Below are 26,619 nucleotides of genomic sequence, written 5' to 3' on the forward strand. Positions count from 1 at the left end.
ACAGAGGAGAGTGGCAGTCTGGAGAAATAAAGTTAAGTTGGAGGCTGCCTCAAGATAAATGATTGGTTTACTGTTAAAGATTTTCTAGAAAAGCAGATATCCTCCCTTTGCCAACTATTTCCGAAAGTTTTTTTTTTTTTCTTTCCTAGAGCATCATCAATTTCTTTGGCTATTACACCCGTTTCATTTCAAGAGGCTAATGTGTTTTTTATGTCTAAAACTTCCTCTTGCAGGTGTAATCATCTCAGACGCTTTCTTGCACTGTAGAAGGTAAAGCAGGATGTGATGCAACAGTGACAGCGTCCAGGATGCTACCACTCAGTGGGGAGAGAGAGCGCACCACAGGAGATTTCCAAAAAAAAAAAAAACAAAAAAAAACCCAAAAAAAAACAAAACCAAGACCGGCAACTCCCCATGCCCCCCCCTCCCCCCGAAAGGTCAAGCTTTTAAATAGTCGGAAAACAGTAAAAAGCCTCACAAACGTCTTACCAAGATTTAATGTACATTTATTCTTAACACGTGGAACATATAGTATAAAGATTTCATACTGAATAAATGATATTCATTAAGCCAAAAAAGGAAAAAAGGAGGAATTTACATCAAGTTTTAGCTACATTGTTTGAAATACAAATATGCAGATTTTATCACTGAAAAAATCTCAATTGTGTTTCTTCATCAGGAACTTCAACTGAACCTAGAACTTTTTCACACCTCGATTAGAAAGAAAACAAAACAAAACAAAAAACCCGGAAAAAAATAAACTATAAGTTGATTGGCTGCTGAGACAGCAAGGACTTTTTACAGAGACCTGTACAGCATCGCGCCGAGGGGGGCGATGTCTGGCAAGAGATTAAATAGCTGTGTCTCGCTTTGTGCAGGTCACCAACTTGTTAACTCGTCATACTATAAAGGGGTAGCTGGGAGGGGGACCAAACTGTGGGTATCCAAGGGTATGTGCAATGTACAACGTCATGTATATACACACGTGGCAGCGCAGCCGCTGCAGCTAAGGTTAAAACCAGTTCTAAGAGGTGATCTCAGGGTTATTCATACAATCAAGGAGGAGAGAAAGAGGTCAGGGTGTTGTAGGTTCACACATGATACTTTGGGGGAAAAGCCTTTTTTTTTTTTTTTTTCTCCTCAACGTTTAACTAAAAACATTTTTAAAAACTACAGCTTGCTGCTGACCCAGCGTTTTCTCTTGTTTCCATGTGAGACATTATTATTACAGTATGTTTACAGTATCGGGTGTACAGTACAGTACATGAAAGGGTCTACACTCTACTGCACAGGCCTCTCCAGTGAACAGAGTCTGTCCACAACTGCGAACTTCTCGGCTCCCGCAAGATTGTGAATGTACAACAATAAACCACACACAGTTCAGCAGTCACCTTTTTTGTCCTTCAGAGGGTTTTTTTTTTTTGTATTTTTTTCCTTTTTTTTTTTTTTTTACCATTAAAAACAGTTATGAAATGTGGCATCCCGTCGATGCAAGGGCCGGGAAAGCCATTTTTATTTTATTTTATTTTTTTTCCCCAAACTCACTGTAAACGACAGTAACTTTGGTTAAAATAAAAAAGTCTTCTATGTAGGCAGAGCTTTGTCTTTCCAAACAGGGTGGGGTCCTGAGGGGAGTGAGGTGAGGACAAGGAACAGACAGGTGAGGGGGGGTGGGGGGGAGAGGAGGAGGAAAGAGAACTAGGAGAGACTTTTGACCCAAGGGAGAAGCCGGACAGCACAGGGTAAACTGGATTCTGAGGTGGTTTTGCATAAATAAAGGGCAACAGTCAGTTTCTAAGTTCTCCACACACGCACACACACACAGGGAGGGAGGTGTCCCACGGCTGTCATGACTGGCCAATCAAAAACAGTACATCACAAATGACTTGTGAAACCAACGAGTTCATCAACGGTGAGACCGAGATGTCCAACAGCCGCGACTCGTACAGCGTGAACTCCGAGTGGTTCTCGTCCACCTTGGCCAGGGCCAGCAGCGCGCGGGCAGCCCGCCGCATCATGTCCACGCTAGTTGGCTCGAAGGGCGGGTTCTGCATGTGGAGCAGGCTGGCCTGGCTCTGCTGGAACTGTGTGGCGGCGAGGCTGTCCTCCAGGAAGCCCAGGAGGTTGCCGATGCTGCCCTTCTGCACTGCGATGGCACGGGCCGCCAGGCTGTCGCCCTGCGCCAGATTGGCCAGCAGTACCACGGCCATCTCCCGGCACACCGGGTTCTTTCGGTCACTGAGGAAGCGCACCATGGTGCTATACAACTTCTCCAGGCGGCTGAAGGGGGGAGTGGCCAGGATCAGGTCCACATTGTTGTCCTGGATGCTGAGTTTGCTGAGGGTTTCCAAGACCAGTCTCTGCGGGGAGAGGACGGCGTTGGGGCCCAGGGTGGAGAAGGGGTCCTGGGCTTCGGCGGAAGGGCAGACTGCCCAGTGTAGGAGTCCGTCCAGGACAGGCAGGCAAATGCTCTCAGGGTACGGGGAGAGGTCCAACTGCCCCGAGATGTTGGCGAGTGTGACCAAGGTGTTTTCCCGGAGCATCTCCAAGCAGTCCCACCACCACTCCACTTTGTTGCAGCTCACCCCTTGGTCCTGCTCCTCCTCCTTCTCGTAAGTCAGTGGTGCCTGCTTCCGCTCTGGGTGCTTGTGGTGCAGAAGGATCAGCTTGCCCAGGATCAGCAGCAGCCCCGGGTGCTTGGACATCTCAAAGTCGTTGCCTGGCACGAACGACAGGCTTCGGATGGTGTTGGAGACACAGACGCAGCGCTTGGCGAGGGAATCCTGCCAGTCCAGAAGGGTACACAGTGGGGTCTCATCTTTACTGTGGGGCTCGTCCTCTAGGATCTTGATGTTCCGGTGGCTCTGTGCCGGGCTGATGCCAAATGGAAACTTGCTGCTCTCCTTGGTGGCCTCTGCACTCTTAGCTCCCTCCTCGCTCAACGTGCTAGACCGGGTGGACAACATGTCATCCATTGTGGCTGTGATCCGTTTCTCTGGAGGGCCATCGGGTGGGGGGCCCTCCTGTTCTGTTGTCCCTGGTGTCCCCTCTGCCGCCGTGACGTGTTTCCGGGTGACTGGTGGGCAGGGCACATGAGGCCGGGTAGGCAGCAGCTCCGTCTTGCTCTCAAAGTGGGTCTGGATATGCTCAGTGGTGTCCCCCCCACCAATCCGCCAGTGCAGCAGGCCACTGTCAAACTCCTGCACACGCCCAAGCTTATCTGAGCAGTCCACCACAAACGGGTCATTCTTCTGCACGATCTTTACCGGGAGCTTGTCAAACTTGCTAACCAGTTTCTCCTCACTACTCTCCGAGGCCGCCTTGTCCTTGCTCGAAAAGGCCATCTCCTCATCATTTTCCACTACTTCCTCCTCTTCTTCCTCCTCTAGTTTAGGACCTAGAAGGTCTTCCTCCTCCTCCCCCTCCATAGGGGCTGGACTAGACACCTTGCTGAATCTCCCAGGGTCCAGTAGTGTTCTCTGTCCTGGGTCACCCACCTCATACTCCTTTAAAATGCCAAAGATCTCGATGAGGCAACGCCGGAAATATTCCACAAGGAGCTCTAGCAACCCTGGGAGCTAAAAGAGGAAAAAAACAGGAGATAAATTAAGGGAGAGAAGTGGGCTAAATGAGAGGATCCTTGACTTGAGAGGCCCCCCCAAGGTCTTCTAGCAGATCTCCCCGCTTTCCTTGTAGGTCAGACATCTGTATCCCTGGGAGAGATGAGAGTTTCTCCTTTCCCAAAGGCTCTCGGCAGAGCAAGTCGTTGGGTCTCTCCAATGCCCAGCACACAGTTCTCCCTTCTGCTCAGCCTACCTCCACATAAGCCTGCTTCCAGCAGGACAGACGTGCTGACCGACAGCCCTGCACCTCACCATCTCACAGCCTCCTCTTTCCCTACCAATCCCTGCTTTTCTTCCTCAGGCCCAGTTTCCTACCCACTGGTCAATGCTACCGTCCCTCTTACGACACCCTACGTCACACTGCCAAGTGTAGCCCGAGGCTAGGCATGGTGGGGTGACCCCTCTAACACGAGCTGAGAGAAGAAGAGATGCAGTGTGGACAGATGTTCACCTGCTCTCTTCTCCAAGCTCCCCAACATTCCAGGAGGCTAGACCTCCATGAATCAATCGTGCAACGTAATGAAAGGGATGAGGCTTCGGTCCTCCAAACACTGGTGCAAGCTGGTGCTAGATAGACCCAAATCCCAGCTTGGATCCGAAACAGGCTAGTTATCTCTAGAAGAAAACCCTAATTGCCAGTCAGATTAAATCTCTGGCAAGACTACAGCAAAATGGAAAAAATAAGGGCTTTAGAATTAGAAAGACCTAGGTTTGAATTCCGGCTTTTCTAGGAACTAGCCATATGATTTAAACTCTCTAAGCTGTACTTCTTCTATCTTTCCACTGAACATGACGGAAATTCCTAAATTTTACACGGTGGTTCTGAGGACTAAATGGAATATATCAAATGCCTGGCATATGGAAATCAGTATCTGTTCCTTTTCTTTCTCATGGGGAGGCAATCTTATAAAATGGACATCAAGTCAGGCTTTGGAATCAGAAAGACCCTGATGATAGCTGTGTGAACTTGGGCAAAGATAAGACTCTCAACCGACTTACTCATCTCTAAGAGGCCACATGTGCCTCGGAAGACTGTTGTGAGGCTGACATGAAAGAAAATATGAAGGATCTGGCACAAGGTGATGGCACAATAAATGGTTAACTATTAATAACAATGCTCCCTAGTCAGCTCCTTGATAGATGGGTTGGTAAGTGCTAAGGATGATCAAAAAGACTGGGATGGTGCAGCAGAAACTCTTCCCAGCTAGTGGGAAAACTCAAGGTGCACACATCCTGTGGAGAGAGGATCCGGAGAACCATCTCTCTGCAAGAACGTAATTAAAATACCACCATCACCCCTCGCCCCCCGCCAAGCCTACTTCTTTCCACTTCCCTTTCTATACCTTAGGAAAATGGGATTGATAAAGACCTCCCGTACTCATGGTGGATGAAGTAAGAAGGGGAAAAAAAGAAACTGTCATGCTCACTAATAAAGACCACAGGTTTTTCTTGTAATCTGAAAAGGTGGTGTCCTCACTCACACCAACAGAATCTGCATTTCTTACCGATTCCAAAAAGTTTCTCCCCAATTCCCTTTGAAGTCAATCCTGATACCTTACACAAATTATTATTGTTCCCAGTGTTCTGGGCCCATGGCCAGTGGCAAAGTACTGGCATGGAATCAAAGCACTGGCATGGAAGATACCAGAGAGTGAGTGAGAGAGGGGAGACCATGTTGGCCGGGGAAGGCTTAATTCCGTGTCACGTAGCACTGTCTACTTCAAGAAGATCTCAGGCCCTCCCATTCTTCCAATCTTTCCGAGGCGCCTGTACTCACCTGACTGAGGTTGAAGGTCATGATGCTGTTGTCGTCATACAGCAGGATGTTAATGGTGTCTAATGCCCATGTGCTCTCTGCCAGCAGCCCAGACTTGAGGGACATCATTACCCGCCATGCCTCCGGGGTTCCTGAAATAAACCTCCATGTCGTCCATCTACCAAGCCCAGGTTGGCCGGATGCTCCCCCAGGGCTGGCCCATCAGTCAGGCTACTCTGAAGATAACACATGGCGGGAGGCAGTTCCTATCTAGGAGAGGACACACATCTGCTTCTAGGCTCCCTTAGGACATCACTGCATGGCGCTTGCTTTTAGTAAAGCCTGATACCAGCTGTCTTCCTTATCCAAAGTTCTTTGGCTCTATTTCAGACAACACTGGACCAGATTTTATCTCATCCAGAATGTTGGGATGGAGACAAAAAAATGGACAAGACTTTAAGAAGAGATAAAGCAACCTGATCGGGGAGGTCTCCTTACCAATGTCTTTCATTGTGAGCCGCCTCCTCTGCTTCAACACAGGCTGTGTTGCTTCCACAGAGCCAGGTGGGAAGGTGATGTCCCGCCGAATCATGGGTGGCTGCACAGGGGCAGGTGCTATGTGCGAGGCAGGCACTGGGGGACCTGCCTTTTGCATCTTCATCCCAGAGTGCAGGAATGGAGACTTGCTAGGGGAGGTGCGGTTCTCCATTGGCCGGGGCAGGGGAGCGGGGCTGGATACCTGAGGAATGTGATTCTGCATGCTTGGCGGGGGCTGGTAGTTGGATGGAGGGGGCCTTGTCATGGGGGGCACGGGGGCAGAGGGACCATATGGGGGCTGACGTGTGCCATGGGAAGGCCACGGGCCTTCATGGTTGGCCCTCTGATCCGTGTGCAGCATTTCATCTGTTCGGTTCACACCATGATAGGCGGGGCCCTGGGGGGCAGAGCCGGTGCTCTGCCTGTTGGCGTAATTGTAGGTCATGTCATTACGCCCTTGCCACATGGTGCCTTGCTGAGTAACCTCAGCCGATGCCTGTATGGGGCCACCCATCATTTGCGGTGGCATGTTCTGCTGGGCATTGGAGCCGGGGGGTGCAGAGACACGGTCTCGGCCAAACTGGAATGGAAACTGGTTCTGGGGGCCGCCTGCTGGTCGGCGCTCAGTAGCAGCAGCGGCAGTGGCGGGGTAAGTGTTGCCATACTGGTTGTACACATCTTGCTGAGGGGAAGGCTGGGCAGCTTGCTGCTGGCTGGCAGGCTGGGGCTGGGCTGGGGGCAACTGCTGCTGTTGGGGCTGCCCCTGCCCCGTGCTGTACGGCACGCTGTACATCTCCCCTTCGTGCCGCTTGGCAGGAGGGCCGTACGTGCCATCCATCGGCCGCTTGTAATTCTAAGACAGGGACAAGCAGAGGGGAGGTTAAATTCTGCACTCAGGGACCCAAGATCCACACACAGCTGCCAAGATGGCTACACCAGACACTCGCCAGGCTTACTTCCACTCCTCTAGAAGAGGACACGGTCTCCAAGCGAACCAAGGATTCACCTTTACAAATGATCTTTTAAAGTTGTTTCTGAAATCAAGAACCATTCCCTATTCCCCTCTGGTTCTCCCTTGCTCTGCGTAGAAAAATGTACATAAGTCTAAAAATCAAAATAAGGCCTGTATCTGGCCCTTGTGGAGAACTAGAGAGACTGGACTAGAATCTAAACAGGACGAGGTTGAGGGCTTGGCTCTTCAGCAGAATTGGTCATGTAGGTGGGAGAACACCAAAGTATCAAAAGCAAGCCTAAACTTTTCAACTTCGTTTTCTAACTGCCTCTCAAGGGGAACCTGTGTGTCAGTTCACCCTGCTACCCTCCTCACCTGCTGCTGCTGCTGATACATTGTGGTCTGCTGGCTGGGGAAGGGGCTGCCGGAAGGGGTGCCTTGAGTGGAGAACTGATTGCCATAGGAATCATGTCTGCGGGAGGGAGAGAATCAGAGGATCAGGGTGGGAAATGGCAAAGCCTGAGCCACAACGACACTAGGACCAGGGTTCACTCACCGTTGTTGCTGCTGCTGCTGCTGCGGGGGGTAGCGGCTAGGAGAATACATCCCCGAGTCTGGGTTGGAAGGCATGAGATTCGGCTGTGGGGCTCCAGTGCCCATGTTTCCCTCGGGTCCTATTCCAGGCTCCGTCCTAAACACAATTGAAGAAGTGGATTGAGTCCACTAGAGCTGTGGGGTGCTGGGGTGGGACAGGAGCAGGGGCCATGCTTACCTCACTCTGTCATAAGGACCTCCATAGGGATAGTGCTGTCGAGGTCCCATCGCCACGTTTCCCAGCCCAGGGCCGGCAGCTCGGCTGTAGGGGTCTCCCATTCCGCCATTGGGGCCCTGCCCTGAGGACATGAAGGGATCACTCCCTGGAGCTGAGTACAGAAAGGAAGGCAGTGAGCAAACGGGTAAGCCAGCAGGCCTAGCAACCCACACCCTGCCTGCCCCAAAGACCAGGCCCTGTTTGGAGCTTGGGTTTGTTCCTACGGTTTCCCCGGCAAGTTCAAAAGAGATCTAAAGAGGCTCCAACCAGCAAAGAGCACATACTTGTTAAGGTATGACAAGGTAAGGCCAGGGAGAGGGAGACAAGAAAGGAGATAGGGACGAAGAGTGGTGGTTAGGTCTGGAAATGCCTTATCTCAAAAAATGGCTCGACAAGAACCCTGAGCCACTCTCAAGACATCCCCCCATTTCCCTGGCCCTGTCCTCAAGGGCACGAGGCCAACAGTAATTGGTCACCTTTCCTCATGCTGCCATAAGGATCCTTATTTGGCTCGTAGGACATGCGCCCCATCATGTCAGAGGTATTCATACTGGGCTGGTACCCAGGGTTTGGAGTCATGGAATTCCGCTTCTGGAATGTGGGGTCACTTCCATCAGGAAAGGCATCCTGGATCCCAACCGAATTGCTCCTGCTCCAGAGTGAGGAAAGCCAATTAAACCCCAAATAAAGCAATTCCTCCAGTAAGCAGTGCACATGCGAGTCACTGGCCAGGCAGGCAGAGCAGGGACCACTCTTGGGCTGCACAGAAGCTCATGCACTTCTGCTCAGGTCTTTCAACCCCCCTGCCCCTGCTCCTGGCCTTACCTCATGCCTGGCAAGGGGGGGATCTGACTGTGTGGTGTGGATGCTGGAGTTGGTGGCTTCAGGTCTCCTCCTTCTGCCATGGAACTGCTGGTTGACTGAGGTGTCTGTGGCCCCTGCATAGACCCAGATCCCGCTGTGGACAGAGATGTGGGGTGAGCCAGCAAGTGTTGAACTCTCACAGAAATACACAAATGCCCCAGGATCTTTTTGGAAGGGATTGCTATAAGGCTAAAGCTGGGGTTCTTTAAAGCCTGAATCACCCTTCTCAGCAGGAGATCGATCTATAAGGTCAGGTAATAGAGGAGGGAATTTGAGGGGTCTATTGCTCCTTGCTACGATTTCACATTTGGAGAACAGGAGTAGTGTGGCAATGCCATCACCACGCTAGTGATTTCCTGGACTCTCTGCCAGCTTCCCTGACTATTTTGCTTTCCTTCCCCAAGGACTCTGGCTAACTTACTAAACCCTGTAATGCGGGAGCCCAAGTTCCCAGGCAGAGCCCCTAGAATCCTAGGTAGGAAGGCTCCATCTTGCCCTAAACCTGCAGCGTGCTTTAGGAACCTAGGAGCTCCTACTCACAAGAATCTAGCACAGTGTCACCACTTAGGTTCCAATGTTCCTCCTCTAAGCTGATGCGAGCAGAACCACCAGTAATTAATGTTTCCATTAGTTACCATTCCCAACAGCAGACATCCCACTGCTTAGGCCTCCCCAGCTGATGAGTCATCTCAGGCACTCATTACACCCTCAGAGGTCAATACCAGGGCACATGTGTTTACACCCACCTTCTAGGAGCCCTGGCCCTCTTCCCTCTCCTTCCCATGCTTGCCCAGGACCCAGCCTCCTCTCAGAAAGGAGGGTGGGCAGAGGCCCTCCCATCAGAGAGTTCCATTCATATCCCTCCCTACCCGCTCCTTCCCATTCATTAGCATCTGAGCTCCCTGGGGAATTCAGGGCTCTCGTCTGAGCGGCATTCTAAGGCGCTGACATCAGTGGGCCAAAGCTCCCAGATGGCCCTGCCTCACTGCTATTTGTCAGATTTCCCCACTCCTCTGGTGTCCCTCCCACTCACTAGTTTACAAACATCTGGCAAGATGCCAGGTGCACAATGAAAATTAAAACTTAAGGGCTGCTACAGACTACGTCTCAAGGGAGTCGCCACCGTCCGCTCTTTAGTCTGCCAACTCGTTAAAGCCCTGTGGTAGGACAGGGCAGAGTACACGTCCCCGGTGCCAGGCACTGCCGGATAATGAGCCTGGACCCTGAATGCTTTGGTGGGGCGGCTCACCCAGATCCTTACCAGGAGAGGGAGGCTGGATCTTGGGCTGGGACTTCTTGGAATCAGCAGCTGCGAAGATGTCTGGGGGAGGGTCTTCCCCCCGTTCAATCTTGCACTCAAAGGCATAGAGACACTGGATGTACTGCTTTTTCAGGGAGCTGGCAGCGCTGCTTGAGGTGCCCACATTGAGGTTGGTCGCAAGTTCCCGCCATTTTTTGTTCTTGTTGACCTGTACAACCAACCAGAAGAGTCGGGGTACGTCTTCCACCTGATCTTCCTGCCCACAAGCCCCAGACCCCATCAGGCTTCCAGGTTCTCATCTCTTAGGGAATCACAGTTCTCAGTCAACCACCAAAGTTAACCCCGCTTGGTGCGTAAGTCCATGACAAGTGTTAAATCCATGGCTAGCGTCCCTCCACCCTCAGCAGGCTCTATCCACAGATCACTGCAACTAGCAGACAGTGCTTATTCACATGAGGGCAAATTTCACATCACTGTTAGTGGGAGAGAACAGAATTTAGAAGGTATGATGCTTTACACAAGTATATTACTGAAAACTGTTGTGCAAGTCACCATCAGATCCAAACCCCTTTCAAGGCAACAATAAAAAATCAGTTTTCAAAAACGGAGATGTGGTACTGTCAGCCACCACTCTGCCTGACTTACTTTTGTCAAACTGGAGGTTTCCGGGTTTTTCTTTTCTTTTCTTTTTTCTTGGTGTGGGGCTCTTTGCACATTTTACATTCTTGTGCCACTGCTGCCCTCCTTCTCAGTGACATGTAACTAACTACAAGCCCTTCCCTACTAGTCACTATCCTGATTGTTCAGGAGATGCTTCAGGCCCTATAACTTCTCTGTGCCTTCCCAGCAGCTAACCTACCCTTCTGCCTCCTTTCCTAAGCTTCAGGACACGCTGACCAAGACCATGCCCCATTCCCTACAATTAGACAGTCTTTCTGCTCTAGCCAGGCAGGCCTCCTTCTTCATGCATTCTTACACTTATTCATCTACCTCAAAGGCTGGGAACACCAGCTTTCCAGTCCTAACCCATAACGGAAGTTCAATATGTTGTCATATCTACTGACCTGGTACCCGTGGTACCAGAGAGAAGAGTGATAAGAAAGCAAAGAGAGGGACAACCTAGATGGCGGGGAGGTGACCAGAACACTTCCCTAGAACAGGTAATGTCTGAGATGAATTCTGAAGGTTGGAGATGGTGTTGGTCGTGTATATTCCAGACTCTCTATTTCCATGCCACTTAGGCCAGTCAACTGGAATGGTCCCTTCCTCCGCCTAACACCCTACTTAATCCTTCACAGAAGCTCAGGACTCATTTTCTGCCTTCTCGGAAGCATTACAGACTAGCTTATAACAGCGCTATTTCTCCTCTGAACCCCGTCTTTAGCGTTCAATTACATCATAGCACCTAAAAGGCTGGCATTCTCTCACAAACTGCAAGACAGGCGCAGGCTTCAGGATTCCCTCTGTACCTCATCCTACATCATTTAATGAATCCAGAAGCCCATTCAATCAAAAGCGTGCCAAACCTAAGCCAACGACCCCCCCACCCCCCACCCCCGACCCCATCCCCACAGGCAGGAGAAGCCTGGCTAGGAAAACTCAACGCCAGGGATAACAGCGGGAATGAGCCCAGGGTCACCTCAGAAGCCTGCTGTGGCGTTGCTTCCCACGCCAGTTATGTGGCAGTGTGCACGTGTCTTGTTTTGTTTTGTTTTCCTTTGTGGGGGAGGGGAATAAAGCCTGAAGGGAGAAGGAATTCATAACTGACTGTTGGCTGGCTTCATTCCAATCACTTTCTTTTCTGCTGGTGACAGCTGTTTTCCTCTTCTGATTTAGAAGGTTTGGAATACATCTCTCCCTGCCACGCCTCCCCCGGAGCTAAGCCACAAACTCAGATCCAACAGCAGGCTCCTGATCTAATGACTACGTAACACACATAGGAAAGTTTGCAAGGCACAGCATTGCCTCAACTGTGTGCCTCATGGGCTGAGTGTAAAGCAAAACTATAAGGTTTCAGAGCAGAGGCAGGGCTCAGGATGGAGTTCAGTTCAGAGTTTTTCAGCAGAAATGAATCCATTCACTTAAATATCCCATACAGAGTAACTAAACAATTTCCCAACCTACTTTGTACTTCATAAACTATTTCTACTAAATAGCTCCTGAAATCCCATCTTCACCGGGAAGTTTCCAGGAATGAAAGGGTCAGCCACTACTATGGCTACCTGGGTACCATCTCACAAACCAATTTACGTGGCAGAAATCTTGCTGTAAGCTTTACATATTATTTCCAGCTTTAGACAATCTAGCAGGATACACACTATCCCTACTTTACAAATAAGAAAAGTTAGGACTCAGAGTGGCCATACACCTTGATTAAGGTGACATATATTGTTAAGTGGCTAAGGAAGAATTCAAAACCAGGCCCATCTCTCCAAACCATGGTCTTGCTTGCAATGCCAGACTGCCTCCCATGGAATCAGAATGTCCACATTTTCCCTATCTTTGCACCCCAGTGAGACCCTAGACATATGGTAAACTCAATGCTAATACTTCATACTAGCCAGGGAGGTCTCAGCCTCCTGCCTATGGAAGCCCCATGCTTCCAGTCTATCAGTATGTGCCTCAGAGAGCAGGAGACGGTGACGTCCCTGTGGGATGCTTTGCACCAGGTGAAGCCACTGAGCACCTAGAGAGAGGCTTGTTGAAACCACAGGGGAAGCCAAGTGCTAGGCACTCACCTGAGTCAATCCACCAATCTCCTTCACAGACACATAGAGGCGATAGAGGTCCAGAGGTTTCCTACCCACAGCAGGCAGATTTGTCATGCCCATGGCCTTCTCCTCCGTGAAGGCCAGATAACGGTCCACCCACATCTTCCTCTCAGGCTCACCACCCAGCTCATACAACTTGGTGATCTTCTCATTGGTTGTAGTAGAAGAACTGGATTTCTGGAAGGGGCAGGTCAAGATTCATAGGAATCGGTCAGATTCAAAGCCTATGCTAAGGGTCTCAGAAGTCCCTTGATTAGAGTAGTGGTAAAGCTTCTTATTCTGGGGTACCTTGCATTTGCAAGGTCAAAAGACCAAATGAGAGCTAGAAATTCTTCCTGTAAAGGAAGGAAGCTAACACTGACTATATATAATGCATTGGGTGCTATGCTAAATGCCTTTTCATATTAGGTATTATAAATTATTCTCCTCTTCAAAGATAAGGAAGCAGGCACATGGAGGCCATTCCTAAAATCTCATAGTTTTTAAGCAGCAGAGCTAAGTGTCAAACCCTTATCCACCTCATATCAATGTCACTACTACTCCGCTGCTATCACCCAGGAGCCTAGGCATGCTTTTATACACTGTTTCTGAGAATTCAAGAAACTCAAAACATGATCTTGAGACAATGGGATGGACTAAAACAAAAAGAAACTTCCTCCTCTCAAGAAAGGAAGGGTCTCCTACGTGCCTGAAAAGGCTCTGGATGTTAATTATCCTGTCCAAGACAGGAAGATGGCTAAAAGGGTCTGAGAGCCAGAGGTGAAGGTCCACAGGAGGTGGCAGCTGTAGATTTTTACTTTCCCCTACTTTATAAGATGGGGAAAATGGGGTATGACAAAGGGCAGAAATGTTTCAAATGACTCAAACACTGAGCAGGTCCCCGGATTGCCACATAACCCAATAGATAGCACACTCAGGACCATCCTACAGGGAGGCCAAGCAAGGGCCCAAACCCCACCTGCCTCATCTCCTTCTTTAGAGAACCCAGGGCACCAACCATTCCTACTGCTCTGAGTAAGGTCCAGGAAGAGAAGAGGAACTAGTTGCCTATGGCACACACCACCTATCAATGCATGAGGACAGGGTGCACAGTTTCACAGAGGGCATTACAGAGAATTCTACACTGCTGGCCTGGCACTTCCTCTATAACAGACAGCTGTGAGAACACGGTGTTATTTACATCAGGACCCCTTAGGCTAACTGAAATCTAATTCCATGAGCTATTAGCCTGGGAACCTTCATGATTAGAAGAGGTTAAGAGCAGCCTTTTCTGAGATGATCTAATCCAGGTCATAAAAGACTAGAGAATCTAGTCACCCTCTTTTCTTTTTCCTTCCTATCACTGGAAAGCATGGGACAGAGAGCTGAGAGGAGTCAAGATATAAATCATTACCTTGGATTTGGATTCTGTCTTGGGTGTCCCATCTGCCTTGTTGTTCATTTTGGTGGCTGGAGTTAACTTGACGTCCCCAAGGCCCATCATCTCTGGGCTGGCTGCCATCCCTATAAAAGAGGGGAAAAAAATCTCAAGTCCAACAAGCGTGTGACAGGAAGATCATTCTAGACGAAATTCCTGGAGTGAGCAAGGACTTGTACTTACCTGCTGAATTGTTGGCCATGGTTCCACCCATGGGATACGGGGGTCCCTGAGGGTTGATCATGCCAGCCATACTATTAATCCCTTGCCCATAGGGAGGTCCTGTTCCCATCATGCCTCCCTGATTCATATTGGGGTAGCCTGGTGGCCTGAGGAAGAAGATGGAAAGTGTGTGAGAGAGAGAGAGAGAGAGAAGACACTGAGCTTCACACTTGGACCTGAGCTGAATAGAGTTTGTGAACCAAGATTATCTAGTGAGGCTTATACAAGGAAAAAGTTTATGGGTTTCTCAAACCAAAACCACGTACCACCTGACCTAGATATTCCCATCTTCTACCTCCCACAAGAAGTTCTAAGAGGGTTCAGGCTCCAAACAGGACACAGTAAAGCTCAATTTTAAACGATACAGTACTTGAAGAAGCAAGTCCTACAGTGTCTCTCTTTAAGTACTGCCTCCCTCTAAGGCACCTCCAGTGTCAAAATGTGTTTCCGTACAAGGACCTTCTGTATGGCAAAAGGCCTAAATTAAATGCTCAACTTTACCATTCTCTGTTATGTCAAATCCCAACCAAACTGGACCCCTCACAGCATTGCACCTGGATGGACCTACTGCAAACCCTATGGTTCCATCATTCTTCAAAGTACTATCAAACTCACCTCTTTACCATTAATCACCCTATTCTACCTTAGTTCATCAAGATTTCCATAAGACAAGAGTCACTTTAAGAACTGTAGCCACCAACAATGGAGTGCACGGACAGAGCCTTCAAAAACTAGTAGAATCATATTCACTGAAGTCAACAGCCACCAAATTGAGTGGCCAAGGAAGAATGGATGAATCTTCAAGTCATTAAACCAAATCACATGAGCTCTCTGCACTTTAGTACCAGACTCAAACACAAAGAACCATACAGAACAGTAGAAAAATGGCAAACCACAACCCTGCCATCCTCTATTTCTCACACTACAGATCCAAGTCATGTGTATATTAAAAATCCTTTTGGAAACCAAAAAACTAGATTGACACAAGAAATAAAGAAACTCTGAAGACTTATTTTACTCATCAAAATAATCTATGTTTACATACAACATCAGGTCATATGAAACTTGATACCAACTGAAGACGCTTAAGAATCAGCACTTTGGATCCTGTGTCCACCCCCCCACCCCGGCTCTCTCTGCCCCTCCCCACTGGTTCTCTTGGTTCTCTCTCTTTCTGTCAAAATAAATAAACTTAACACACACACACACACACACACACACACACACACACACACAAAGAACCAGCACTTTTGTTGTGTATTTCACTGTAAGGAAACTCAGTTTTCTTTTTTTTTTTTTTTTTTTAATTTTTTTTTTTTCAACGTTTTATTTATTTTTTTGGGACAGAGAGAGACAGAGCATGAACGGGGGAGGGGCAGAGAGAGAGGGACACACAGAATCGGAAACAGGCTCCAGGCTCTGAGCCATCAGCCCAGAGCCTGACGCGGGGCTCGAACTCCCGGACCGCGAGATCGTGACCTGGCTGAAGTCGGACGCTTAACCGACTGTGCCACCCAGGCGCCCCAGGAAACTCAGTTTTCAAAAGAGCTCTCAATAAAATACCTATTTACCAAGATGACATGGTTTAGAACCAGAAGTGTCTCAAGAACCTGAATCACTTTACAATTTATTTCCTTGTGCTGACACTCTCTTCACTTCCCAGACCTTACCTGTTTTGGATAGAGTTGGCAGCAACATGCATGGCGACAGCAGTTTCTTGAGTTTTCCGGTTCATGCCCCCTGGTGGGGGACACATCCCTGACCCAACCTGAGGTGGCATATTGGCCATGTTAGGGCCATAAGGCCGGTTGCCCATGGAGGCATGACTCATTCTCCCTGGAGGGAGTGTGCCATAAGGTGGGATGCCAGGTTGCCCATGCATCTGACCTCCAGCACCCATAGGGTTCATGCTTCCAGCCATGCCTGCACTGGGGTAGTTAGCATTGGGCAAGGCATTATAGTTTGGCTGCCTGGGGTAGCCTCCTGGGAGGGAAAGAAGAAGAGAAGACACAGAGATTTGGTTAGTGACTCACTAGCAACTCCCAAATCTTGCTCAGCTCTAAAACTCCAAAGATAATAAATGATGGGAATCACTCAATATTTGGTCTGGTAAGACCAACTTCATGGCAGCCTTCACCCCATTAAAAAAAAAAAAAAAAAAAAAGGTGGAGGGAGGCCAGGAGCATACAAAGGCAGGCCTCAGCTGTCCTCTCATCTTAAAGACAGTACACAGCACAAAGCAAGGCTGGCTGGCTGGCGAGGCTAGCTTTGTTGCTATCCAAGCCCTTCAACTCCCGAACTCTTTCCTTTCTACGTGCAAAACCTGCATTCTCTCCCATGCTCTGTGTAAGACATTCAGTTTTACATCTGTCCAGGGCTCATTTTGAGCAAAGATATATTCTATAAGGACTAATTTATTTTAATTACCATTAAGTGTCTGCGCCCAGTCTTGGGTTAAACACCTTCTTCCCGTTTTACAGATGAAAAAAAGGCTCAGAGACTTTCCACTATTTTAGGGCCTGGCTATGTAAACATAGACTATTTTAGGGCCTGGCTTTGGTGGATTTAAAACAAAGGGCAATCCTACTCTTGCAACCCAGATAGTAGCGTATCAGACAAGGAACTGTTTTCTCCTCCCTCCCACCTGTATGTACTCCTAACTGGGCAATATACTCACCCTGTGGGCCGTACTGACTCCCCTGGGGACCATAGCTCCCCATGGAGTTCTGCTGGTAGGAGCCCATGCCTGTGTGCATCTGTCCACCCGAAGGCTGACGCGGAGATAAGGCCGAGCCGGGCTGGGGGGAACTGTACTGGGGCATCTGGGGGTTCCTCTGCATGTAACCTATTTGTGGGTAGTGTCCATATAAGTTATTACCTCAATACAATGAGAATAAATGCGCTCCCTTATCACAGGACTTCACCATCTACATTTTCTTTAGCAAATACTTGCATGAAGTCTCTTATGTTATTTGCTATATAATTAGGTGCCCTTTTAGGGACCCTCCGAAGTAACATGGCCATTAACCAGGGCATGCCAACTGTTTCTATTAAATGGGGGTTGAAAAGACAAACAGCAATGACAACAAAACGGTACGTGATTTGAAGGGTAAAGATTTGATGCCGAGTCTTCAGTATTTGCTGACCAAATTAGGTACAATGTAGGGAGGAATCCATCAGAACACAAACACTGAGAAACAAAGACTGGCGGGGTGGGAGGAGTGGTGCATGCACAGTGGAACATAATTCTGGAGCCACCAACATGGTTAAACCCACTCTAACTTCACAATTTGCTGCTGGGATTGTCCTAAGCTTCCTGGTCATACAGCTCTCCCAAAGCTATTGCACAGGATAATCAAATGGCTCCCTTAGACCTCTGCACCTCCTTGAAAGCCCAGGGTCTCACCTCGATCTTGAGCAATGCTCGATTGATTCATGGAAGGATGCATGATGCTGTCCGACTGGCCACTGGGTGGCCGAGGTGGCATCTGGTTGCCTGCTCCAAACAAAGAAAGAAGCCAATAGTGGCTAAGCCTGGAAATTCTAGCTCAAAGGTCATTTCAGAGAGAAATGGCTCCTGGGAAGGCCAATACCAATACCACCTCCCAATACCACATACACAGAGGGGCCCAACCAAGGGGCTCCCATCTCTCTTCTTCAAATGCTGAAGGGAAACTTTGCGGACATGCTCTCTGTGGCAGTGGAAGGCTGGGGCTCCCTGATATCATTGGGGACTAGTCCCCTTTCCCTCTCCCCAAAGTCCAGCATTTGAGGGTACCTGGCACTGCAGCAGGCGAGAGTGGTCCTGAGCGAGACTGGGCAACACTGGCGGGAGAGCCAACAGGGGACGGGGAGGGGCCTCGGATGCCAGGCAGGTGAGGGGAAGTATGAGGAGAGAAAGGAGACTGAGCTGGATTACTCTGCTCTCCTTGGCTGCTGGAAATCCCTGATGTGCTCACTCCAGGGCTCAGAGCTCCTTCTGTCCCCATGGGGAGATCGTCTATTGAACCAGACAGATCCTGAAACATACACACAAGGACATATATTAGCAATATTAGGCAGAAAGACTCTTCTTTCAACAGTCGTACTATACGGTTAACATCTTCCTTAACCAACCAAGAGCAAATACACTGCACACGTTATATAGTCCTGATACTAAAGCTTACAGATGGCAAAGTCTATTCAGAGCCAGATAGAAAATATTTTAGACTCTGTGGGCCATTAGCATTTGTCACAACTACTCAACTCTGCCATAACGCAAAAGCATAATCAGATAAATACATAAACAAATGGGTGTGACTACGTTCTTTTTTTTTTTTTTACTCTTCCCTAGCTGTGTTCTAATAAAACTTTATTTATATCTATAAAAAAAAGTAACTAGCCCATAAGCTGGAGTTTGCTGACCCATGGTCTATCTACCAGAAGCAGATCATCTAGTACTTTCGTCTTCTTTCCTGTCCCCAACATCTATAGTCATAGGAAAGCTGCTCTTTCAGTGAGCCTTTAGTTCTTTTCCAATGGGGAAACTTTAAAAAACACTGCCAGGATGGCACCAGGAGTTGGCTACAGTTCCCCTCTCCATCAGGTTATTATAAAGTACATTTACCAAGGACACACTTGTTCCAAGTTACCATACAATAAACTTAAAGTATAGGAGGTGGGAAAAAGATGTATTGTATAGGAAAGACAATTCCCTTTCTGCCAAGAAGGTCTGGGACTATATTCCTAACAAGTGGCCCACAACAGGGATGAACAAATGTACAAATGTTTACCAACTGAACAAATTCAGTTTTTGTCCTAGCTTTGTTGTTGTTGTTTAGTGAGAACTTGATGTTTACTGGGGGGCCTTGCTTGCCTTGAATTAATCAGTAAAGAGTTCACTCTAGGTCAGTAAACTCCAAGATTGGCAACCAAGAGCTCAATATGAAAAATATTCGCCACAGCAAATGCACCGCCGGCCCCAGCCTCATTCTCTAGCAATACCACTGGTTCAACACCACACATTAACTTCAAGCTGGGAACTAACTGTATCCTGAAGAAAGGATGAGAGCTTTGGGTATGGGCTCAGGTCTGGGAAAACTCTTAATACTCAAATGGTTAAGAAAGAAGTTCTCTTAAAGAGACACATCTGAAGAGAAAGGAGATCCAAAATGGCCTGATCTAAGTCTATTGCTACTCCCACAACAAGCTCATCCTGGAAAGATTATTTCGAGATGAGTCTGATGATAACATTGAAGGACAGAAGGTACCTCTTAGGCTCTCTCCCAAGTATCCAGGTTGGTTGGACCTTCTGCAAACCATGGGTTACTTCACTAAGCTGGGAACATTTCTGCTGAGTACTGTGTGAACAAAGCCTGCCCTCAACGCAAGGCAGGCATGTAGGTATGCATTTGTGGATGTGTCTAGCTCTCCAGTGTTAGCTCAGAAAGTCAGAAAATTCTAGCTTTCCTCTAAGCAGCAGACCTAGAACACCATAGCATGCTTTAAATATACAATTAGAAATAGTCCCATCATGGACGAGAACTCAAGAAGGCCCTCCTCTAGGTAACACCAGAGTGTCTTCCCTTCCAAAGGAATAAAGTACCTGTAGCTATAAAAAGCCCTGGGTTCATTCCAAGAAAGGAGGATTCCACCCCCATGTTGAGGGCTAAGCTATACCAGGGACAGCTGGCTTCTAAGCCAAAGAGAATAAACTCAAAAGAGGCAGCAAGAAGACAAGAGGAGCCAACTGTGTAGGCCTTGAAAGCCACCTGCTAGGCTCTGGTCTGTATCAGAAACCACAGCTCAATGCTCTCTTTTACAGGGGCCAGTAGGTTCCCTCAGCATTCCTTCCCTCAGTATCCATTCCTTATCAATCTGCCAGCTTCTGGTAATAAGAATTACTTGCTTGCAGAAAAAAGAAATCAGTGTATTTTGAAACAGAATAGGAATCAAAGGTCCATCCATAAGAACTTGGCTCTTTTCAAATGGCTTTGAAAAATTAACTGTTTTGGGGTGCCTGGGTGGCTCAGTCAGTTAAGTGTCTTTTTTTTTTTTTAACATTTATTTATTTTTGAGACAGAGAGAGAGCATGAACAGGGGAGGGTCAGAGAAAGAGGGAGACACAGAATCTGAAACAGGCTCCAGGCTCTGAGCTGTCAGCACAGAGCCCGACGCGGGGCTCGAACCCATGGACCGCGAAATCATGACCTGAGCCGAAGTCGGACGCTTAACCGACTGAGCCACCCAGGCGCCCCTTAAGTGTCTGACTTCTAATCAGATCATGATCTCACGGTTGGGGAGTTTGAGCCCCGTGTCGGGCTCTGCACTGACAAGCCCAGAACCTGAAGCCTGCTTCGGATTCGGGGTCTCCCCGCTCTCTCTGCCCCTCCCCAGCTTGTGCTCTCTCTCATTCTCTCTCAATAATAAATAAACTTTTTTAAAAATCTTAAAAAAAATTAAGTGTTTTGAACATTTTTCTTTTTAACTGAGTAAGTAAAGCATAAATATTCTCATGATAAAAACAGTTCCAACAGTACAGGTAAAGCCAAAGTCCCCTTTTGCTCTCTTTCTGCTGCCCTCAGCTGAGGAACCCTGCTCAACTAGGTGCATATCCTTGAAATCTTCCGAGGAACTCGTGGGGGGGGGGGGGGACCCAACAACAACCCACCAACCACTGTTATATAGGTCGGGCAGGGCCTATGGATGCTCCTTCAGCCACAACTTCTGTTAAAAAACCGGGCTCTCCACAGATCCACAAGTGAATGTTCTAGTCCTGCTGAGAGGTCCCAGGAGTTGGAAGAAAACATCAGCAGCCCCTGCAACAGGGCTCTCAGGACCCTGGAGGTATCTGCAGTGGCAGTGTGGTGGCTTCCTTCAGAGACACACTGAGGAGGGCTGTCAGTTTTGGTAAAGTACCCTGAGCTCCTTGGAGAAAAAGTGCGAAATAAACCACTGTCAACAGCAGCCCCACGTGGGCTGGGATGCCTGGGCACAGAATAATAGTAGGGAAGGAAGCAGCATTAATCTTATCTCTCTGATTTGGTTGGTTTGGGGCCAATCTCTCAAACTGTCATTTTCAGCAGATGGCAACTGGTCAGCATGGGGGTAGTTGATTGGGGGAAACAAAAATTTTTTTTTTTTAAGAACCCAAACGTTAGCATAGGAAGAGACAGATCATTTCCCATTTGAGCATGTATGATGTGCCAGGCACTTTATGGAATTCCTTCATTTCCTACCACTCTTGGAAGCACTCCCGTTCACATGTGAGGATGAGCACGCTGATGCTCAGAGGGACTGGGTTACATGTCCAAGTCATCCAGCAAGTAAGTGGCAGAAACGAGATTGTGATCCCAGGTCTGCTGAACTCCAAACCCTATGTTCTGTCTCTCTCCATTACGCTGTGATACTGTATGGACTAAGGGGAAAGCACCACACCTTTGTGTTAGGAGACCAAGACCTAGTGCTTGGCACTTATCAGTTATGGCCTTGGACAAAAGCTGGCAACAAGCTGGGCTTCGTTCTCTCAGTTATACAAAGGAGGACTGGACAAATCGGAGTCTGTGGTACCCCTGGGGCCTATGCATGAAAGTCCACTGGCACCATATGGTTGGGACCATATGGAATATGCAGTTACCGGCAGTAACACCCTGGAATGAGAGATATGACAACACATAAGCAGTGTAAAGATGTAAGATGTATCTATCAGTCCCAATGGCTAATCACAGCAAGTGTGTTTATTGGGAATTAGGAGGGACTGGTAGGGGAGGAAGACTCCGAAGGGGAGAAGTCTCTCCCCTCTATCCACACGGACAGATAATGCTCTGAACTCCATGTCCTTTTATTGCACGGGACACACCTCTGCTTTCTACCCTACAAAAAGCCAGTTTTTCAAGTCTTTTGTTCCACAAAAAGCCGGATGTCTGGTTGTTGAGTCAGACCTCAATGTGCCGAACAAGTTCGACTTTCTACAACACACCTATCACACAGACAAAGTTCAATCAGCCTAAGCCCCTATTCACCCTGGTGGGGGCCACTTTTAGCATTTCAAAACTCAGGGTCTCAGTTCTTCCAAAAGGGCCCACCTAACAGGTACCTTCCAGGAGGTCTACTGAAAGAATTGTAGCAATGCCCCTTAAGTGGAAAGAGCTCTTTCCCTGGGTTAGCTATCTTCCAAGCATAATCCTGCTGAGAGATGGGAGGTAAGGATCAGCCCACTCAGTGCCCTGCCAGTTCCAAGGAAGCAGCAGGGCCAGGGAGAATTTCCTCACGTGTTTCCAACGTGTTTCATGCATTTTATTGCTCATCTACCATGCAGATCAAAAGCGCTGGAGCAGGTCCAAGTATTTCACACAGAATCTCACACTCCAGGCTGGCTACAGCCCCGAAAGCCTTCGTTTCTTCACTTGAAATACTGCCCAATGTTATTTTGGGATGTGACCTGATAGAGGAAGCCCATAGGGACTCCATGACGATAACCGTTCCAGCTGTGATTGGTTGCCCAGCCCCAGCAAGTGCCAGCATGGGTTTGTCAGGCTCTGCTGACAAACAGAACTCGGCAGCTAACACCTTCTCTTCACACCACAACAAAACCATGCCTGAAATCACACAGTCCATACCTCACTGGGGGGTGTGTGGGGGGAGGCCAGCCAGTGCTCTCACAGGAAGGGCTGCAAGCTCTAACATGAATTGGCTGTCTGATGAAGTACATTTTCAAAGCAGGAAGATACCAGATCAGGGTTGGGGGGGGGGGGGGGGATTCAAACAATCTCCTGACAGAGCCTGAGGATGACATCAGTTCGTTTTGCTGCGCAGATTAAATAACATCAACAGGCAAGTCTGAAGTACAGGCTCGTGGAAATGCTCAGATTCAGGGTTTTCTCTCAAATTTGGCTGAATCCTTGAGAAATGGAGCTTTTGTTAACCCCCAGATGGAGTTCTCGTCTTCTTTCAGTTGAGGAGTGCTTTTGCCAAGTTGTGCAGACTACTGGCGAGGAAACCACCCACCAAGAGAACCAGGTAAATCCTATACACATACTTACAGGGTGTGTATGTTGGGGTGGGGGTGGGGGGAACCTTGAAATTCAGCCACATTCACTTAAATTACTTTTCCTTGAATGAAAATGCACAGCCTGAAATGACCAAGTCTGCACTGGCATTTGTCAAGAGTTTTTCCGGCAGCATACCTAACAGATCCATGGCCACGGCGGGAGGCTGCTCCCATGCTGGAGAATGGGAGGAAATCCTGAAGAACACAGAAAAGGCTGGGAGACCCGACTCTTGAAGAAAGGCAGACAGCAGGGAAGGAGGCAACAGCCTGGACAAACTTCAAGGAAAATGGAGTATGGCAAACTTAATTATATAGGAACTACTTAAGGCAAGTGAGTTTTGGGGGAGACCTGGTTTTTCATAAAGACTTCCTTAAGCAACTTAATTGTCAAGTGTCAGGGGAAAAGAAGCTACCTCAAACGCTTCTAAAAGATATTCAGTACAATAAAGCTTCAGTTGTAGGTTCTCTTTTCCTCAGTATTTGCTAAATGGAAGAAAGGGTGATCTGACCCACCCCAGACTGGTAGGGATTCCAGAGTTACAAAACTCTGCCCTTGTTCCAATGAGTGGTCAACAGTCCAGCAGACGAGCTGCCATCCCTGCCCAGAGAGCAGGCTAGCTGGTGGTGGCTGAAATGCCAAGAACGAATCAATACACAGAACAAGCTGCCTCTTAATCCTGGTGGTACTTTTCTTTTTTTTAAATATTATGTTTATTTTTGAGCGAGTGAGTGAGAGAGAGCGGAGGAGGGGCAGAGAAAGAGAGAGAGAGAGAGAGGGAGAGAGGGAGGGAGGGAGACACAGAACCTGAAGCAGGCTCCAGGCTCCGAGCTGTCAGCACAGAGCCTGACACGGGGCTCGAACTCACAAACCACAAGATCATGACCTGAGCCGAAGTCAGATGCTTAACTGACAACTGAGCCACCCAGGTGCCTCATACTGGTGGTACTTTCAAGTCAGGGGCTAAGCAGGGATTAACAAGGTGAAAGGAAAGGCAGAGAGGCTGGCACCATCGTTTTAGCTTAGGACCAAACACCATCTCCTGCTTGAACTACACCCACTGTTTGGAATGGCAGAAACTGCTCTGGGAAAGGCTAAGAGAACTTGATTTCCTACCTAACCCCTACCCCAAGTTTCCCAAAACCCCCCCACTGAACTCCCTCACAATAGGCTATTGTTCTGGAGATAAGGGGACATTTCTTCCTGGTACCTTCGGGCTGCCAGGTGGGGAATGCACAGTAAAGGAGAGTCAGAACTCTTCTGGTCTCCAGAATGCTTTTCAGGAGCCCACCTCCACAGGGAAACCCCCTATATATACACTTCAGAAGTCATAAATAAAGCTCAAGGAGACCAAATCTCCAAATTCAAAGAATGCTGGAAAGAGGAATAAAGCAAGTCTCCTTGTGGGAAGGGAAGCACAACTGATACAAATATGGGACTCTCGTGTGTCTAACCCTCAGGTACATGGCTGACTCACATTTAACTCTCGCAACCGTCTTCTGATGCAGGCATCCTCCCCATTTTACCAAAGCAGGAGCGCAGAAGTGAAATGACTTGCCCAAGGACAGAGAGCTATTAAACAGAAGCAGTGGAGTTCAAACCCACAGCCCTCTGATTCCAGAGCATGCACTCTTTCTACTGTAAAGGGGAAGCTTGCCACCATGAGAGGCGATGCTCCACGCTCCACAAAAAGCCTGGCGACAACCCGTCTCTGGACATGCTGAGTGCCTACCTCCATGGTTCTAACAAGTTAACCTCACTAGGCCTTGCCTGGCTCCTCCGTAGAAGGGAAGACTAAAACTAGCTAAGCTAGCTCTACTAGTCTGCAATGCCTCACACTCCCCTCGTTCCTAGCCACTCTTCCTAGAAGAGACCTTCCTTTCTAGACCTTCTTTCATGGCTTATTTCAAATCGGCCCTTTCATCTAGAACTCTCTTAATTTAAACTTACTATTGCTACACTAAAGGGTATGGTACTTCTTCTCACCTCTGGGCCCTTAGAGGGGTACTTAATGTACAGGGGGTAGGAGGAAGGACAGTGAGACTGAGACTCCAGGGAGACCAGCAGGAAGTTGAGTCCCATGAAGGTATCTGGTCTCCACAGGTATTCATACTGCATGTGCTCTAATAATGTTATCAAGCACAGGGGTGTGGCCCAGAGAGAGAAGTCAAAACATGCCTGGCCTCTAGATGGCCTCATCTCAGGCGATTTCAAACCCTCACCCAGACCTGCAGGCAAGCAAGCTTCAACCCCCTGACCACAGCTGTTCTCCAACAGGGGGGCACCAGAGCTCTCCTCTCACACAGCCGGGTGGCCCATTTCCCAGCCACCAGAGAACTGGGTGGGAAAACCAATTACTTGAAGCTATAGGTGCAGCAACTATGGACTAAAATCATTTATTTTTTGGCTTGGAGACTTCAAAGATAAGAATAGCTTCGTGGGGACAAAGCCTACACAGTCCCAGCACAACTTCTCTGGCCCTTCACTCTCACCCCGCAGGCGATGCTCAGAGTCCCTCCAAGGGTTCCCCTTGACCCAGTGCGGCAAGACTGATAGCACTGTGTTGAATCTGCCTGTGGGACCAGAGCAGGACCAGGCTATACCCTCTTATGTTATTAGTAACCAGAAAAATGTCAGGCACACAAAAGACAACATGCTTCATAAATGTTACTCAATGAACCAATCTACTCAAAAGCATCCTCTTTAGACCCAGTCTCTCTGTCTTCTCTCTTTCGTTTAACCTTCACTCCCACAGTAATCCCATACCCGACCGAGCTCTAGACCTCTACATGGAGGGAGAGACTCTTGGGTGCCGGCATCAGGGGAATGAACTCTCCTGTCTAAAACTGCCAAGTACAACCCCGAACAGGCCCTGGCCACTTGGGTAAGAGCTCTTGATAGAACTGCAGTGCAGAGAAGGAACGCCTGGAAAGGAGGCTGCCGGGAGGCGGGGCTCTGTGTCACTGGAGAAATTTCAATCTAATTACAAAAATACAAGAACCTGCTGTTCTAATCCACCTCAGCAAAATCTCTTGAGGTAGTTCTGACCCTCTGGGTGGGGGCCGAGGGCGTTTCTGAGGTGAAAAAGGGGGGAAGAGAGACTGTGGGGCTGCCTTACTCCTGCGGCGGGAGCCCCTGCAAACAGCAGCCTGGGCCACTGCAGCAGCCATTGATTTTCCAGGGGTCGATATTCTGCTCCCACAGATCTGCTCGGCTAGAGGTTTAATCACATTGAGTGCTTCTGTTCAACATCTCCCCTGCACTTCCCCCTCCCCAAACCAATAAAACAAACACCAAACACAAGGAGAGCCGGCAATGGGTAGATGGCATTCCCCACAGCTGGCCCCCACCCCCACAAAAATTCTAAATACCAGCTCCA

The 26,619-nt window shown here is 48.5% G+C and overlaps 1 protein-coding gene across 5 annotated transcripts in view; it reads right to left on the reverse strand.

Moving 5' to 3' along the window:
• Positions 1 to 1,088: 1,088 nt before the first annotated feature.
• ARID1A (AT-rich interaction domain 1A) overlaps positions 1,089 to 26,619 on the reverse strand; it is a 70,262-nt gene continuing 44,731 nt past the window's right edge. For 4 of the 5 annotated variants that reach the window (XM_047869275.1, XM_047869273.1, XM_047869276.1 and 1 more), the window contains 16 exons: positions 17,993 to 18,233; positions 17,621 to 17,710; positions 16,892 to 17,059; positions 15,885 to 16,197; positions 14,176 to 14,321; positions 13,969 to 14,078; positions 12,543 to 12,752; positions 9,805 to 10,012; positions 8,505 to 8,637; positions 8,156 to 8,331; positions 7,641 to 7,791; positions 7,425 to 7,559; positions 7,244 to 7,340; positions 5,878 to 6,769; positions 5,401 to 5,531; positions 1,089 to 3,578 (listed from right to left, as the gene is read on the reverse strand). In XM_047869275.1, the coding sequence (XP_047725231.1) occupies positions 1,848 to 3,578; positions 5,401 to 5,531; positions 5,878 to 6,769; positions 7,244 to 7,340; positions 7,425 to 7,559; positions 7,641 to 7,791; positions 8,156 to 8,331; positions 8,505 to 8,637; positions 9,805 to 10,012; positions 12,543 to 12,752; positions 13,969 to 14,078; positions 14,176 to 14,321; positions 15,885 to 16,197; positions 16,892 to 17,059; positions 17,621 to 17,710; positions 17,993 to 18,233 (4,932 nt within the window). In that variant the 3' untranslated portion in view covers positions 1,089 to 1,847. The remainder of the gene's footprint in view (positions 3,579 to 5,400; positions 5,532 to 5,877; positions 6,770 to 7,243; positions 7,341 to 7,424; positions 7,560 to 7,640; positions 7,792 to 8,155; positions 8,332 to 8,504; positions 8,638 to 9,804; positions 10,013 to 12,542; positions 12,753 to 13,968; positions 14,079 to 14,175; positions 14,322 to 15,884; positions 16,198 to 16,891; positions 17,060 to 17,620; positions 17,711 to 17,992; positions 18,234 to 26,619) is intronic. The other variant, XM_047869274.1, reaches the window with a different exon arrangement.

Source organism: Prionailurus viverrinus, chromosome C1, assembly GCF_022837055.1.
Source record: "Prionailurus viverrinus isolate Anna chromosome C1, UM_Priviv_1.0, whole genome shotgun sequence".
Lineage (NCBI taxonomy): Eukaryota > Metazoa > Chordata > Mammalia > Carnivora > Felidae > Prionailurus > Prionailurus viverrinus.